General features: G+C 43.2%; 1 protein-coding gene across 1 annotated transcript; it reads right to left on the bottom strand.

The window, feature by feature from the left end:
• Positions 1 to 1,084: 1,084 nt before the first annotated feature.
• On the bottom strand, positions 1,085 to 13,205 carry zdhhc8a (zDHHC palmitoyltransferase 8a; the record flags this gene model as incomplete). The annotated part of the gene is made up of 10 exons (XM_080510665.1): positions 1,085 to 2,398; positions 2,530 to 2,642; positions 4,061 to 4,166; positions 4,296 to 4,425; positions 4,532 to 4,623; positions 4,733 to 4,835; positions 4,945 to 5,117; positions 5,706 to 5,859; positions 6,053 to 6,178; positions 13,102 to 13,205. The coding sequence occupies 10 exons, from the start codon at positions 13,203 to 13,205 to the stop codon at positions 1,085 to 1,087; spliced, it is 2,415 nt and encodes an 804-aa protein (XP_080366791.1).
• Positions 13,206 to 14,062: the final 857 nt, after the last annotated feature.

The following is a 14,062-nucleotide window of genomic DNA, read 5'->3' as shown; positions in this document are numbered from 1 at the left end:
TTGTCATGACTTTTGTCATTATATTTAAACGAGGCACTCGTAGAGAATAAAGCTGCCTGTGGATCATGAAGCCACCTCTGGTTTTTTTCAATTACGTGCAACCCCTGACAGAGGCGTCACACTGTTTTCTGGCATTTTGCACATAATAACATCATCTGCTAAATCTGGCTATCAAGCTGACATCCTCCCACCCTCTGACTCTTTTCACTAGAGGGTGCCATACACAAAAATCAGCACAGTAACTGACATTGCAGACTCAGTAAATCACCCCACAGCTCACTCTACTCCTTTATACTCTTTTACTCAACCCCATGTTATTCATTTCCCTTTTTCTGTTGCACTACAGATACAAATGTATTCGTGCACTGCAGCAATTTAAAAATACAATGAATGGACTTGTCAAAGTGGATTGAGCTCTATCTCCATGTTGAGTTATGGGCTAAAATTATCTCATGATTTGGGAGTACAATCGAGCACAAGTGTAATATCGCTGAAGAAAGATTGATAGCCACCAGTACAATGCAATTTCATCCTGCTGCCAAGAGGCACGTTGAATATTTGAGTATATGAGCCTCCTTCATAACATTTTCTGTAATGCCTTTCACATCATGAAACAACATCAAAGCACAAGTGGAAATTACAAAATAACTTTATTCATATAAACAACTACAAAATTCAATTAAACAAAGGGTTGTTCGGCAGTAGTCAAATTAGATAATGTCATATTACACTGTTTCACAAAAGCAATATCAAAACACATACAAATAAGATAATAAGTTAATCTGTATTCTACACATCGCTCCTCTGCTTTGGGTTCAGAGAGCACCCTCTGCCTGTAAGAGGAGGCACAACTGTCCTGAGATTCACAGTTTTTGTATGGTTTGTTCAAACTTTCATGACCTTGCAAGAATATTTGAAAGTTTACTCTTCAGTGTGGACTTGTGTTTTAACACACACTCCCACACAGAAAGTCCCAAATGGCCTCTTATTTACAAAAAGATTTCCGAGCTGTGAAGACTGAGACTAACACTGCATAGATGATTCATTCACACAATCAGAAACATGAAATATCTTTTTTTAATTATTATTTCAGTGCTCCCAGTGTGGCAGAGTCCTTCCCCTCAGAAGAGTATGGAAGCGAGGAGCGTTTTGTGGTGGCGTACGAGGTGTAAAAAGGGGCAGAGGAGGCGGCGGAGGAGGATAAACGGGGCATTGTGGAAGTGGAGGAAGCCAGGCCTTGTGTCGGCCTCTCAGAGGGGCAGTAGGCTGGAGAGGAAGACCTGCCCTTGCTTTGCAGGCTGCTGCTGCTGCTACTCTGAAGAGGAGAGCTGGAGGTTTTTGGGCCACGGGTTAGCGAGGACGTGGAGGAGCTGGAGAGAGGCGAGGTCCTCAGGCCATAACCCAAAATACCTGTGCTCATCAGAAACTCCCTGGAGCCGTAGGCCGGAGGAGTCGGCCCCCGAGAGCCTGGAGGTCGGAGGTTGTCTGGCGGCAGGCTCCTCCTGCTGGGGATGTCGTAGATCCCCATATCTGGGCCATAGAGCGCCTGCGATCTGGCTTGGAGGCGAAGCATCCTCTCCCTCTCCTCCAGCTCCCGTCTCTCATGAAGAGACGCCATGATAGTTTTGGTAAAGTTGTCATAGCGTGCGGCGGCAGACCGCGGCGGTGTTGAGTCCTGCTGAACGAGATCCCGGAGGCTGTCTCGAAGGCTTTGAGAGCCCATGTCCCGCATCATTAGACCTGGAGGGGGGATGTCTCGTGATGTCACGCTTTGGGACGCAAGGTCCCTCGGCATCAGCCCTTGGTAAGCAGGAGAATGATCTCTTTGAATGAAACCTTGGAACGACGGGGAGGGATCCCTTGAGGAAATCCCCTGCAGCGAGGGCGACGGGTCTCGAGGTTGTGGAGACTGTCTGGCGACGCCCATAAACACAGGACTGTAGGAGTGAGGAGGCGGCCGCTGCATGGTCCCGTCTGCACCCAGGGTCATAAAGTGAGGGTGGTAACCGACTGGAGGGGCCCCTCTGGAAGCCATGAGCTGAGGGTCTGCAGGATGCATGAGGTTGTCGTAGGAGAGGCTGCTGCTGCTGCTGCTGCTGTGGTTGGCCAGCAGATTGGAAGTGGAGATGAGGCCGGGTGGGGGATTTGATCCCAAACCGTCAGTGTGCATGGCAGTCAGCTGGGATTTGCTGCCATGGCGGCCGCTGTGTTTTAGAGTGAGAGAGCGGGAGTTGAGGGTCAAAGAGTTGAGCTGCAGCGAGCTGGAGGCTGTGCTGGTCTGTAGAGACGGCTGGACGGGCAGGCCGGCCTGAGGGCTGCCTCTCACTGGACTTTCTCTAGACTCAGAGTGGAAGTCGGGACCTTTGTTGTTCCCCTGATACTCTGATGTCTTCAGCAGCTGAACAAGACGACACCACACAGACAGCAAAGTCTATCAGACATCAGTCAAATCAGAGTGACTTTACATTACAAAGATTGCACTCCTTCTAAGTGGTAACCGAGAAAAGAGCTGGAAAAACCAAAAGTCACCTGCTCGGGTGGAATGGGTGATGATCCTCTGGATATGGCTTCTAAGACCGGCCGCAGCATTGGCACAGTGGGAATTGACACAGGAATGATGGGCTTGGGATGATGTCCCATATCTGAAAAAGAAATTAGATCCTTGTCAACTTCATAAGTTGGATAAAACTAAGGAAAAAAAATAAGTTATCGGTTTAGCACCCTGAATTCATAAATATAACATTCAGATTCTCTTCAAAATCAGACTGAAAAATAAATTCAACCTGTTTACTCACAACTGTTTTTTTTAATTCAGTTATCTTGCCTTTATTATAGAAATGTCTAAAGGGTTATTCGTTTAATTTAGAGCATCAAGAGGATTCACAGATTGCTTTGGCTCATTTGTACACCTTCCAAAATTAAATGAAATTGACAATAACACAGGACTTATCTCAGTGTTGATTCATTCATTTCAGGCATGAAAACACAAATTAATGCAGGGTGAAGACAGTAGAGGGAGATATGACAATGGAGCAAAGGGTGTGCATTGAATGATGCCTGTGGCAGGAAGAACTATTGACTATTCATGACTGGAACTGCAGCACATCAGTAAGAAAAGCACAGATTCGGAGCGAGACCAGATGAACAATCAATGACCCTGAGAAATGATTGAATTTGTTCACTAAAAAAACAGAAAAGTTCATCAAATGTAACTTTTTTTACAACTATAAATTGATATGTTTCTTCATATTAACCTAAGGAGTGAAGTGTCTTCATTCAACCTCAAAACTGGAAGCTCTCAGTTGCAGAGAGAAACCAAACTGATCCTTTTTCAGGCTGATCTTCAACATCTACAGGGTCAGCAGGGTGTTGGGTTCGTGCTCTCGTGTCTCAGTGAGAAGGTTGTGGGTTCAAATACTGGCTGGAACCTTTTGGTGTTGTGTTTGCATATTCTCTGTGTGTGTGTGTGTGTGTGTGTGTGTGTGTGTGTGTGTGTGTGTGTGTGTGTGTGTGTGTGTGTGTGTGTGTGTGTGTGTGTGTGTGTGTGTGTGTGTGTGTGTGTGTGTGTGTGTGTGTGTGTGTATGCATTCTTTGATTTCCTCCCACAGTCCAGAAACATGCAAGTGAGGTTAATTGGTGATGCTAAATATGAGTCCATATGAGTGATTGTGGGAATGTGTGGTTGTCTGTTTCTGTGTTTGCCCTGTGATGGTCAGATAACCTGTTCTGGGAGGGAGAAAGAAAGGGCTCCAGCCGCCCTGTGGCCCTGCGGTGGATAAAGGGGTAGACGAATCAGATTGATGAGCTGCAGTTTTTAGATTATATTGCTGAAATAATGAAGCATCCCAGCTGCCCCAGCTGCTCCACTTTATCAAATTCTGACTTTACTGCCCTCTGGATGTACAGATGAGTAGATTAATGCAGACCTAGCGTTGTTGCCACAGCAGTTCGTGTGCAGTTGAATAATTACCAACTCTGCCTATAAGTACTGACGTTTGGCACTATGTCATTAACGCTGGTGTGGCGGTGGCCACAGAATACATGTGCTGTTCTACAGTACCATCCACTTGGTTTTTCAGGAGGCCATGATCTGGTTTTGGTGGCAGCGGCGGCGGAGTTTTCTGTTGTTTGATGTCTGACAGTTCGACAGTTCCAGTTGAGGACCGCTGGCAGAAAAAAAAAAACAACAACAACAAAAAAAACAAACACGAGGGATTTATCTTGTACTACTTGACAACTGAGGTCACAATCCTCGGACAGGACGTTGAGATGATATTTTAAGTATTCCTGCATACTTTTTTTGGGAGCTCCCGGCTCTGGATTCCATTGTCCCTGACTTTGGCTGGCACCTGTCTGTCAATCTCCGGTCTCAGGAAGGGAGGCTGAACATGGATGACTGTTTTCTTATACGGCCTCGCTGTGTACCTGGTGCCCCAGGACAAACAAGAGGTGGCAAAGTATTATCTTTGTTACAAGGTTTCCTGCACTGCTGAGGATAAAATAGGAAGAAAAAAAAAAGAATCCGTCGTACTTAGGAGATATGGGACTGCAAACCAGATACTCCAGATTGTTACAGCAACCTCGGGTGAAAGGATTTACTCCGCCTTGAAACTTCCCAGTAACCTATGAGAGCATCAAGAGATATATATTATATATTATTATTATTGTACTTCAACTGTATCACATTTCCACCGTTCTTGACAGGGACTACACATGGGACATAAAAACTGACCTGTTCATTGGTGGTGCGTCCTCTAGATACCAGATACAAGTGGAACCCAGTCAGACCCAGGACGGGGATGAGAAACAGCCCTGATATGCTGATAACTACCAAACTGGAAATGCCGATAAGGAAATCTGCTGCATAATGCAATCGACTGGAAAAACATTCAGAGGTATGACGAAGGCACAAACCAGTCGTTGCATGTGTATCTGGAAGGATACGTGACAGTGCAGTGCAGCTTCCACGGCTCGTCCATGTGGTGCAGGACATATATGAGGCCAAAGCTGAAGACACCAATCATGTGAAAGGTAAGCGACAACAGAAACAGAAAGAAATAGCGATAGTTTCGCCTCCCGATGCAGTTGTTCACCCAGGGGCAGTGATGGTCAAAGTCCTGAAAGGAGATCAGCACCAAAATATTTATATATGAATTCCTTCGGTACTTCATTTGTAGCTGGAGGGATGTCAAATGTGTTTTTTCGTTGTTGTTGGGTTTTTTTTTTTTTTCAAACACTGTCAGCTTAATACAGACTGTTGGAATCCTTTTTCAAATTGTATTCCGACAGAGACCACAAAGGATCTGAGAAAAGGATTAACCTGATTAATGAGATCTCTCTCTCTCTCGCTCTCTCTCGCTCGCTCTCGCTCTCGCTCTCGCTCTCGCTCTCTCTCTCTCTCTCTCTCTCTCTCTCTCTCTCTCTCTCTCTCTCTGTCCCCTCTCGCTTTCCCTCCCCTCCTCTCTCTACCCCTCACCCTCTCTCTCCCTCTGTCCATCACTCACCCTGCAGAAATCTCCTTTATTGACTTTCACCAAAGCACATTGCTGCATTCCCTCAAAAGCTGTCCCCTGATCTGTGCATCCATGTGCTCTGTTTAGTATTTACTTAATTTTTGCAATTTAAATACATCACCAGATTTGTGTTGGTTTTTTTTTTTGTTTTATTTGAGACACTTAATGTGATGTTTTTGTCCACATACTCACCTCCACACAGCGGTCACAGACGCTGCAGTGGGAGCACCGTGGAGGTCTGTAGAAGTGGCACGACGCGCACCACTTCATCCGCACCTGAACGCCCTTCACATCGACATTCTTGTACAGCGGGGCACGGAACTCATCATCCTTGTCCTCGTCTTCGCTGGCTGAGAAAACAATATCGGAAATTGATGAAGTGACACCCTCAAGTTTTCAAAGAATGAATGAGAGCTCTCTCTCTCTCTCTCTCTCTCTCTCTCTCTCTCTCTCTCTCTCTCTCTCTCTCTCTCTCTCTCTCTCTCTCTCTCTCTCTCTCTCTCTCTCTCCTGCTGTCAGCATGGTATCGCTTTGATTACAAACCCATTGGGAGCACACCAGCATCCATAAATGTTGCCATGGTGAAGTTGGCCAGGACAAAAAGGAAAAGGATGGCACAGCATGGTGGCACAGCGGGGCAGATGGTCACAGCCAGCCATGGGCATCTGAATGTATAAACACAGGAGATAAAAAAAAAAAAAAAAAAAAAAAATGAATAAAAACTGACCCCTGCACTCGTGTTCATTCAAAGCACTTGTAATGGGGGTTGGCAGTGTTCTTTTAGCCTGTTTGTAAGAATTCATCTCTTAAAGGTTGAGGTTAACACAAATCACAGCTACAACAAAGATTTGAAGGGATCGTCTTTATCTCGTTCATTGTGATGGCAGCAGTGGGTCCCAGAGCAATTGTTTATAGTGAACGTGCCTCAGGGATTAAGTAGGGGTAATCTTTGTGCACCCTGCAGTACACACTGTAAAAAATAAAGCAAGGGCAGACAGAGAAACCTGAGGCAGCATTTTGCGTCAGGCTTTCTGCTAGTAGGAATATGCTGGAACCGCATAATGCTTCACACAGAGTGAAAGAGCCAGCTGTGGCTGTGCTGGTAGAGATGGGTGTCTTCCAATCTTAGGTCAGTAGTTCAATCCCCCATCTTCCAGTGCTCTTTGACTACTGGACCTTAAATTGCTTCTAATATATATTGGACACGTTTTTGTGGGACCATCACCATTGTGTGTCAGTGTATGGGTGAATATAGTGAACAGTATTTGGTGCTTTTCAACTTACAACACACTGTATAATTGAAGTCTATTTCCTTGTTTTTTTTCATATTCAGGGGTGTTACAATTAACATAACTTCCAATACTCCATTGTATTGTTAGTCATTAAGTACATAAAACCCTTCAGTCACACGTATTAGTGTTTTGTAGTTCATTTGCACTCTGCACTGTTTTTTAATCCTTATAACATACTATATTTTGTCAGTTTTCCAGTAAAAAAAAAGGCATCAGTGATGATCATGTGATACACTGATATTGACAAAATGACAAAGAAGAAGAAAGAAGAGATGGAGTCCAATGTGGATGAATGTGTGATACATCCTGGACAGGTCATCGGTCCATCACAGGGCTAACAGAGAGACAACCACAGATCACACCCATGGACAATTTAGAGAAGCTAATGAGCCTCACACATACTTTATAAGAAGCCACAGTACCCAGAGAAAACTGATGTACACGCAGACAAAATGCAAACTTCACATAAAAAGGTGTCTGAATCGAGAACTGAACCACGATATAGTTGCAGGGAGACGAGTGTGCTGACAAATACTCCATCTACTGCAACTACTGCAGATTTCACTGGAGCCAGGCGACACCCTGGACAGGTTATCAGGTCACTACAGCAACTAACAAGGAGATATTAAGGTCACATACACTCCCAAACCAGGACGCATGCACAGGTAAAACATGCAAACTGCATACAGGAAGGCCCATACATAATTTTTGCTATGAAGCAAAAGTGGTAATTGCTGCACCACTTTGCAGCCTGCAAGATCATAAATCATTCTAGATCAAATGGAATATACAAACATTACATCTGTAAACATTTTGAATTTGCCTAAAATGCGAATATTCTCATGATGACATTAATCTTGTGTGTCCCGTCAGGATTTTAACCAGCACAAAATCTTCAGACTTCACTTATCTCCTCCGCCGGCTCAGTGGATGTGCTGAATTATATGGAATGGGCAAATGATTCTATCTTTACTGTGTGAGATTAGAGGGCGGGGCAGTGTAATCAGGTTAGGTGGGAGACGGAGAGGAAAAGATTCACTGGATTATATTAACAGTGTTTGATTGAACGTCACAACCTATATACTGTTCAGGGAGATCTGTGAACGGCACAAAGTGTGTGATTATATCAGCATATAGACAGGAATGTAAGATTTTTAATCTTGCTGCAGGTTTTTATCAGGAACATAAAAGTGTACGACATCATGCCCCTTTAAAGAATTGACTTGATCAGCCTATAAGGGAATGAATTCAAAGTCCAACTGAAAGTGAGACAAATTTAAGTGATACTGCCCGGTCCACCGAACCCCTCGACTTGTTTCAGGCGATGGGGGAGGGGGTCACCCACCCACCCCCCAAAAGGAGCGCGCCCGCTGATGCCATGCCAGCTGCAAACCCAGTAATCCCTGGATTATAAACTCTGGATTACAGACCATTTCTGCCAGTCCAGTGCATTGTGGAGTCCTCCCCATTAAATGCTAAACACCGAATGCGCAGTGAAGGCCATATATCACACACGGGAGTGCACCAGTGTGCTGTATGTTGTCCGCCATGAGATAAATCCAATTGATTCATGACTCATGGCATACAACAGGAAGACTCTCGCTCTCTCTCAAGACGAGTCAAGCTTGTTCAACAGATGTGGAAAAAAAAAAAAAAATCAATACACAACTCTCGATTTTCTTTGTAGTTTTGAAGAAAATTTGGGATGATGACACGATTAGAAATTCAGATTGCAGCAATATGTGATGAAATGACTAAAGATCATAATGTGAGCCATCCCCACGCAGCCCACACTTCCTCCTTAGCGCCCCTATTCAGGATTTGTGTCCAAGTTGGTCTCACCGAATGTGGTCATGTTTGACATGTGCTTAAATTGTCATAGCTGATCAGTTACGTTAAGCTGTGTAACTCAAGCTGGTTAGTTACAGGCGCTGCTCTCACCGTGCCACAAAAGAAGTTTAAAAGCTTAAGCAAAACCCACTAAAAAGAGACTGCGGTAAATGAGACACTCTTCACCATTAATTAAGTTTTTTGATTAAAATATTAGCGAGAGAGTGACAGAGGAGGGTTTGTTTTTTTTGGGAGGGGGGGGAAATGTCTAAAAATAGGGCCAGATTACAGTGCGAACACCTCCGTGCCATTCGGAGGGCCTCCATCATTGGTCTGAGACCATCTGGACGGCAGGGAGAGACAAATCATTATGCTGCGGCGTGGCAGGACAAGCCCCACCTAATGAAACCGGCGGGGCAGAGCTCTATTAAATCACACAGAGCAGTAAGCTGCTCTGCAATCTGCACGCCGGGCCTCATCCCTGCAGTGGGTCAGTGGCACGGCAGACGGGTTCACCAGTGCTTTTCAGTTGGACCTCCCTTTGTGAAATACTGCCACGCGCACATGAATGACATCACTGAACTGTAATCTGTCACATTTCAAGAGGTGACATAAATTCACCGGACACTTTCCACACACTCCTACGATACGCGCTTCAGTATGTACAACCGCATCCACATCTATACTAAACAAACTTCTCCTCAATCGATCAGAAAGGACTTTAAGCAGACAAACAGCTATTGGTGTATCACACTGATAATTATGATGCGACAAATGTATTATTAATGTGTCATTATTCAGCTTTTGTAAGCTTGTGAGACGAGGTCTGCAGCCGTTATTAAAGGCTCTCTGGGCGTGCTTTAAGAGATAAAAGGTTGTGAACCACTTCTTTATAATGCAAATACAATACAACCATATATAATTACATTTGAACTACAATGGTAATTATCATTACTTCATATATGTAAAGAGGTTACACTATGTAATAATTGTTGTCATTATTAACTATTATTTCAAACTCATTCTAACCTTCCTTAATTTGTTCTTGTGTCAGAAAATACTCTCTCTCTCTCACTCACTCACTCACTCTCTCTCTCTCTCTCTCTCACACACACACACACACACACACACACACACACACACACACACACACACACACACACACACACACACACACACACCTGTCGTACTCGTGAGTTTCTGTCTCTACTAAAGTTAAAAGTCCTGCTCTACATTTTGTTTTCAGAATGCCAATGACTAATGTGAGATCAGAAAAAGATTACTTTTTTTTTATGTTACTATTATCAAAATGTATTTATAGCAATATGGACAAATGCTCACTTCAATAGGTTAGCTGACAATTCAGCTCTTTTATTTAAAAAGTATGGCTCACTCTAAATGAAAATGCTAATTTCCTGAGCAGTAAAATGTAGCCTCTGTTAATTTAGTGTTAATTTTGCAGAATTTGCTACTTATTTGTGTATGATCTCCAGCTAATGAAGGTCATTCTTAACTATTGTTAGTTGCCTTAGATGTATAAAACAGGCCTTATTTTTGTTGTTAAACCCCATTTTTCATACAAACAAACATTTTTCAAAATGTTTGGTGAATTCAAACAGTAATAATTCAGAGTAAGTTGCAGTGAGGGCGGCCTGTCAGTGGTCCGCATGCATGCTTCCTCTCTCAGTAAGCAAATTGTACAGTGTCCAGGCAAAGTGAGACATAATACAATCACGGAGGGGATTTTGTTTCCCCTGGTCTTTCTCAGGCCTGTGATCTTTTGTGGGAAATAGGTGGTCCGTCTCAGTTTAACAATGCACCAAACCCTAAACGCTAACCCAAACAGAAGTTCATGGACAGAGGAACAAAAGAAGGAAACCAGGAACTGATTAATTTTATCAAGAAAAGGAAAAACAAAAAGCTCGGATGATTGTAAAGGTCATTGACTGACTCTAACAAACTTGCAGTGGAAATTTAAAGCTGCACCTTAAGCTTATTTCTGTAAGAATCCTCATTTTAGTGGGTAATCAGTAAAAACAAAGTATAAACCTCAGGGCTCAGAGAAATGAGAGGACATCAGGGATATAAACTTTTTGCTAGTTTAGATAAAAATGCACAAAATGCTGCTGATTTAAGGCAATTACAAAACAAGTGTAACATTATAATGAAGTAGTAAGTAGTGAACACAGTCAGATTGACATACTGGACATTTGGATTTTTCAGTCAGAAACTATTTGACCTGCAAAATTGTGTTCATTTTCTAAGTTTGGTTTATAAGGCTTTTTTCTTTTTGCTCTAAATGTAAATATAATTCCACAAAAAAGCCTGAATCCTTGAATCATCACTTGTTAGTTCAATCATTCTCTGACTCTTGGTTTTGCTGGTTTAGCATTGCAGTCTCAATTAAGTCGTCTCATTTCAATCCATCAAGTCAGCAGGTCATTGATTTTCTTTTTCTTTTTCTCTCACAGTGTAAATGAACATAATCAGGATATTCTCAACCTTCTTGTGCCTGTGAGCTTCCCTCTACGCCCCAAAAGTCCCAGACAGGCCTGTCAGGTTGTCACAGTTATAAGCTTCAGGACTTTAACATCAATTTCATTCCAGACTGAGCAACTTCCATATGACAAGAAATACGTTTTGGTGATAGGTAGGCATCAGCGACCAATACACAGTCATACCTTTTACATACTGTATAAGTTTAAATCTACAATTTGTGTTGATGTTGGTTTCATGAAGTCAAACTAAAGCCATAGAATTTCATCGAAAATGTAACACCAAATTGTTCAACCATGGGCAGATATCAGGGGTGAGACCTAGATCGTCTTATGATGAAATTATGTAATATTGAACGATAAATCCTGAAAGCATTTCTGTCAAAAAATTAACACATGATGCATGTGTGAAGCTGTAAAAATATATGGACCATGTTGAATTCAAGGTGATCCATTGAGGGATCAACCCCAAATGAAGAAAAAGAAAAAAAAACAAGAGAACTGCGACAATTTCTCATACATTTTGGCCATTTTCTACCATACAAAACTACATAGATGTCTTTTTTTGGAGCATGAAGCTATTTTTAACTCACTGCACTCACTGTCCCATAAACCACAAATTCTGATTTCTCCAGCAACATCAATCGACTTAACAGATGTTTAGACATAAAAGAATACAACATATAGCTTGAAATACTGGAATTAACAAGCATAGCAAAGCAACAACCTTTTAAAACTGACCTTTTAACAACCATTTAATTTCTCTTGAATGTCCAACAGCTGATAGAGAACTGAAAGATTTCAGACGACATTTACCCAGATGGGGGGAATCACATGGCATCAGCCAGAGGATCCTAATCCCATACCCCCAATCTGGTGTCAGATTCCAGTTGAAACGGTGCACCACTGGTGAACACGGGAGAAACTAGGACAGATATGGCTACAGAGGTCAGGGGTCAGTGGACCGTCACAGAGCTGACGTGAATCCTGAAGTCAGTGTGTCAATAGTGGATATAGGCAGATTTTCCATATGGGAAACAGTTTGGGGATGATACTGTGCTCTTCTTGATCTACACAAGTAAAAGCTTCAAAATGATGCGACTCAAGAGAGAAATAAAATCTGACAAACCAATATCATCATTTAAATTGGATTGTGAGGGTATTACAGGATAGTATATTTAATTTTTTTTCCTTGCATGCCAGCGTTGGCTTTAGCGCTGTCTCTTTATCTCCCTGCTATGAACATCTCTCCTCACAAATAGGTCACAACAAGACGGCTAAAATTAACTTCTGCCTCACTTTCACCAAATGTTCATCCGAAAACTCAATTCTGATCAAGACGTCCCATCTTGACACAAAGTCTGCCTCTGCAGGATGGATGTGTGTGTGTGTTTTGGTTTTCCTCCGGCTTCATTTCTGACACATGTGGGTCACTCTGATACACGCTGATTGTGGGTGGCTTATCCCCTAAACTGTGCTTACTCTGAGTCCTCAGGGTGCAACTGTGCAGCCACCAAACTGCAAGCCAACCAGGTCAGATGTGAGCCGCCTCTGATGGCTCTGCCAGGACAGTCCAGTCAGGGAGGAGGAGGAAGAAATGTCCCTATATTTAACAGTTTTAAGGTTGATTTGAGCTATTTATAGAAGGTTAGATTGCAAAAGAAACATAATAAAAGTAACAACAACAAAAAAATGGCAGTACGATGATGAGATTTTAAATAAAGGAAAGTTAAAAGTGAATTTGTGATTATTTACAGATGCATGAGAGGATCGTAGATTCCAACATGTTGGAATGGATGGATGGATACAAGGGAAGTCTGTGAGGATGAATGGATGTTTCCGTGAAGCAGACACACACTGTATGTGACAGGTTTTAGTTTTTTTTTTTGGTTTGGTTGGGATTGTACCCCCAGCACCCCCCCCCCCCCCCCCCCCCCCCCCCCCCCCTTCAGCAGACTTGGTGGCACTTACGTGAAGACGAAGAACAGGGAGGTGGACCCGATGAGGAGGCAGGCGGCCGTGCACACCGGGATGAAAGCGCTGGGCTTCAGCGCGTCTGCGCCGCTGGCGGGCATCCTGTCCTCTGCGCACTCATCAGCGGCTCATCGCGGCGGGAGAGACGGCACCGAGAGACGGAGAGAGTCCTTCATCAATTGCACCGAAGCGGAAAAAAAAAAAAAAAAAAAACATAGTCAGAGGCGGAGTGGGAGGAGGAGGAAGAGGAGGAGGAGAAAAGCCCGCATCCCGCTCCGTCCCTCCGTCAGTCCGTCCGTCCCGGTCAGCAGGCAGCAGCGCACAGATGTCTCCTCCCGTCTGTCCCAACGGTGGTGCTTTTACTCAGGAATGACGTGACGCTGCTCCCGCTGAGACCCTCCTGTCATCCCGGGAACGGAAACACACTTTACACGCTGTTTCATCACCGTCAGGGTTCATCCTCCACTGTTGCAACTGGTGAACCAATAAGTGACGTTAAACACGTTGAAGATGCAAAAACAATGATTATAGGTGATCAATAACCTACTGAGCAGCAAACAGTTAGATGTTTCTGTCAAACTGTGAAAACTTCATCAACACATGAGACTCCAGATTGAGTTTTACAGTCATGATCTATAATAATTATTGCTTATATTATCTATTATTATTTACGTTTATTCCTATAGATAGATAGATAGATAGATAGATAGATAGATAGATTTATTTTGGGTTGAACAAAAAAGCCCAGAAGATTCACATGCTGTTTTTAGTCTGAATTTACAAATTGCGAGAGAAAGCTTAAAGCCAATACTGATCATTAAGAGTTTTGTTTAAGATCTTTCTGTGTATTTTCTTCTTTTGTATATATCACAGCATATATTCTGCTTTCAGTCAGCAGAAAGTTTCTTAGATTGGCTCTAATGAGAAAACACACCTGACTCTCAGTGGGACCACATGA

Source organism: Blennius ocellaris, assembly GCF_963422515.1.
Source record: "Blennius ocellaris genome assembly, chromosome: 15".
Taxonomy (NCBI): Eukaryota; Metazoa; Chordata; class Actinopteri; order Blenniiformes; family Blenniidae; genus Blennius; species Blennius ocellaris.
This window is presented reverse-complemented; position numbering and strand designations above follow the sequence as displayed.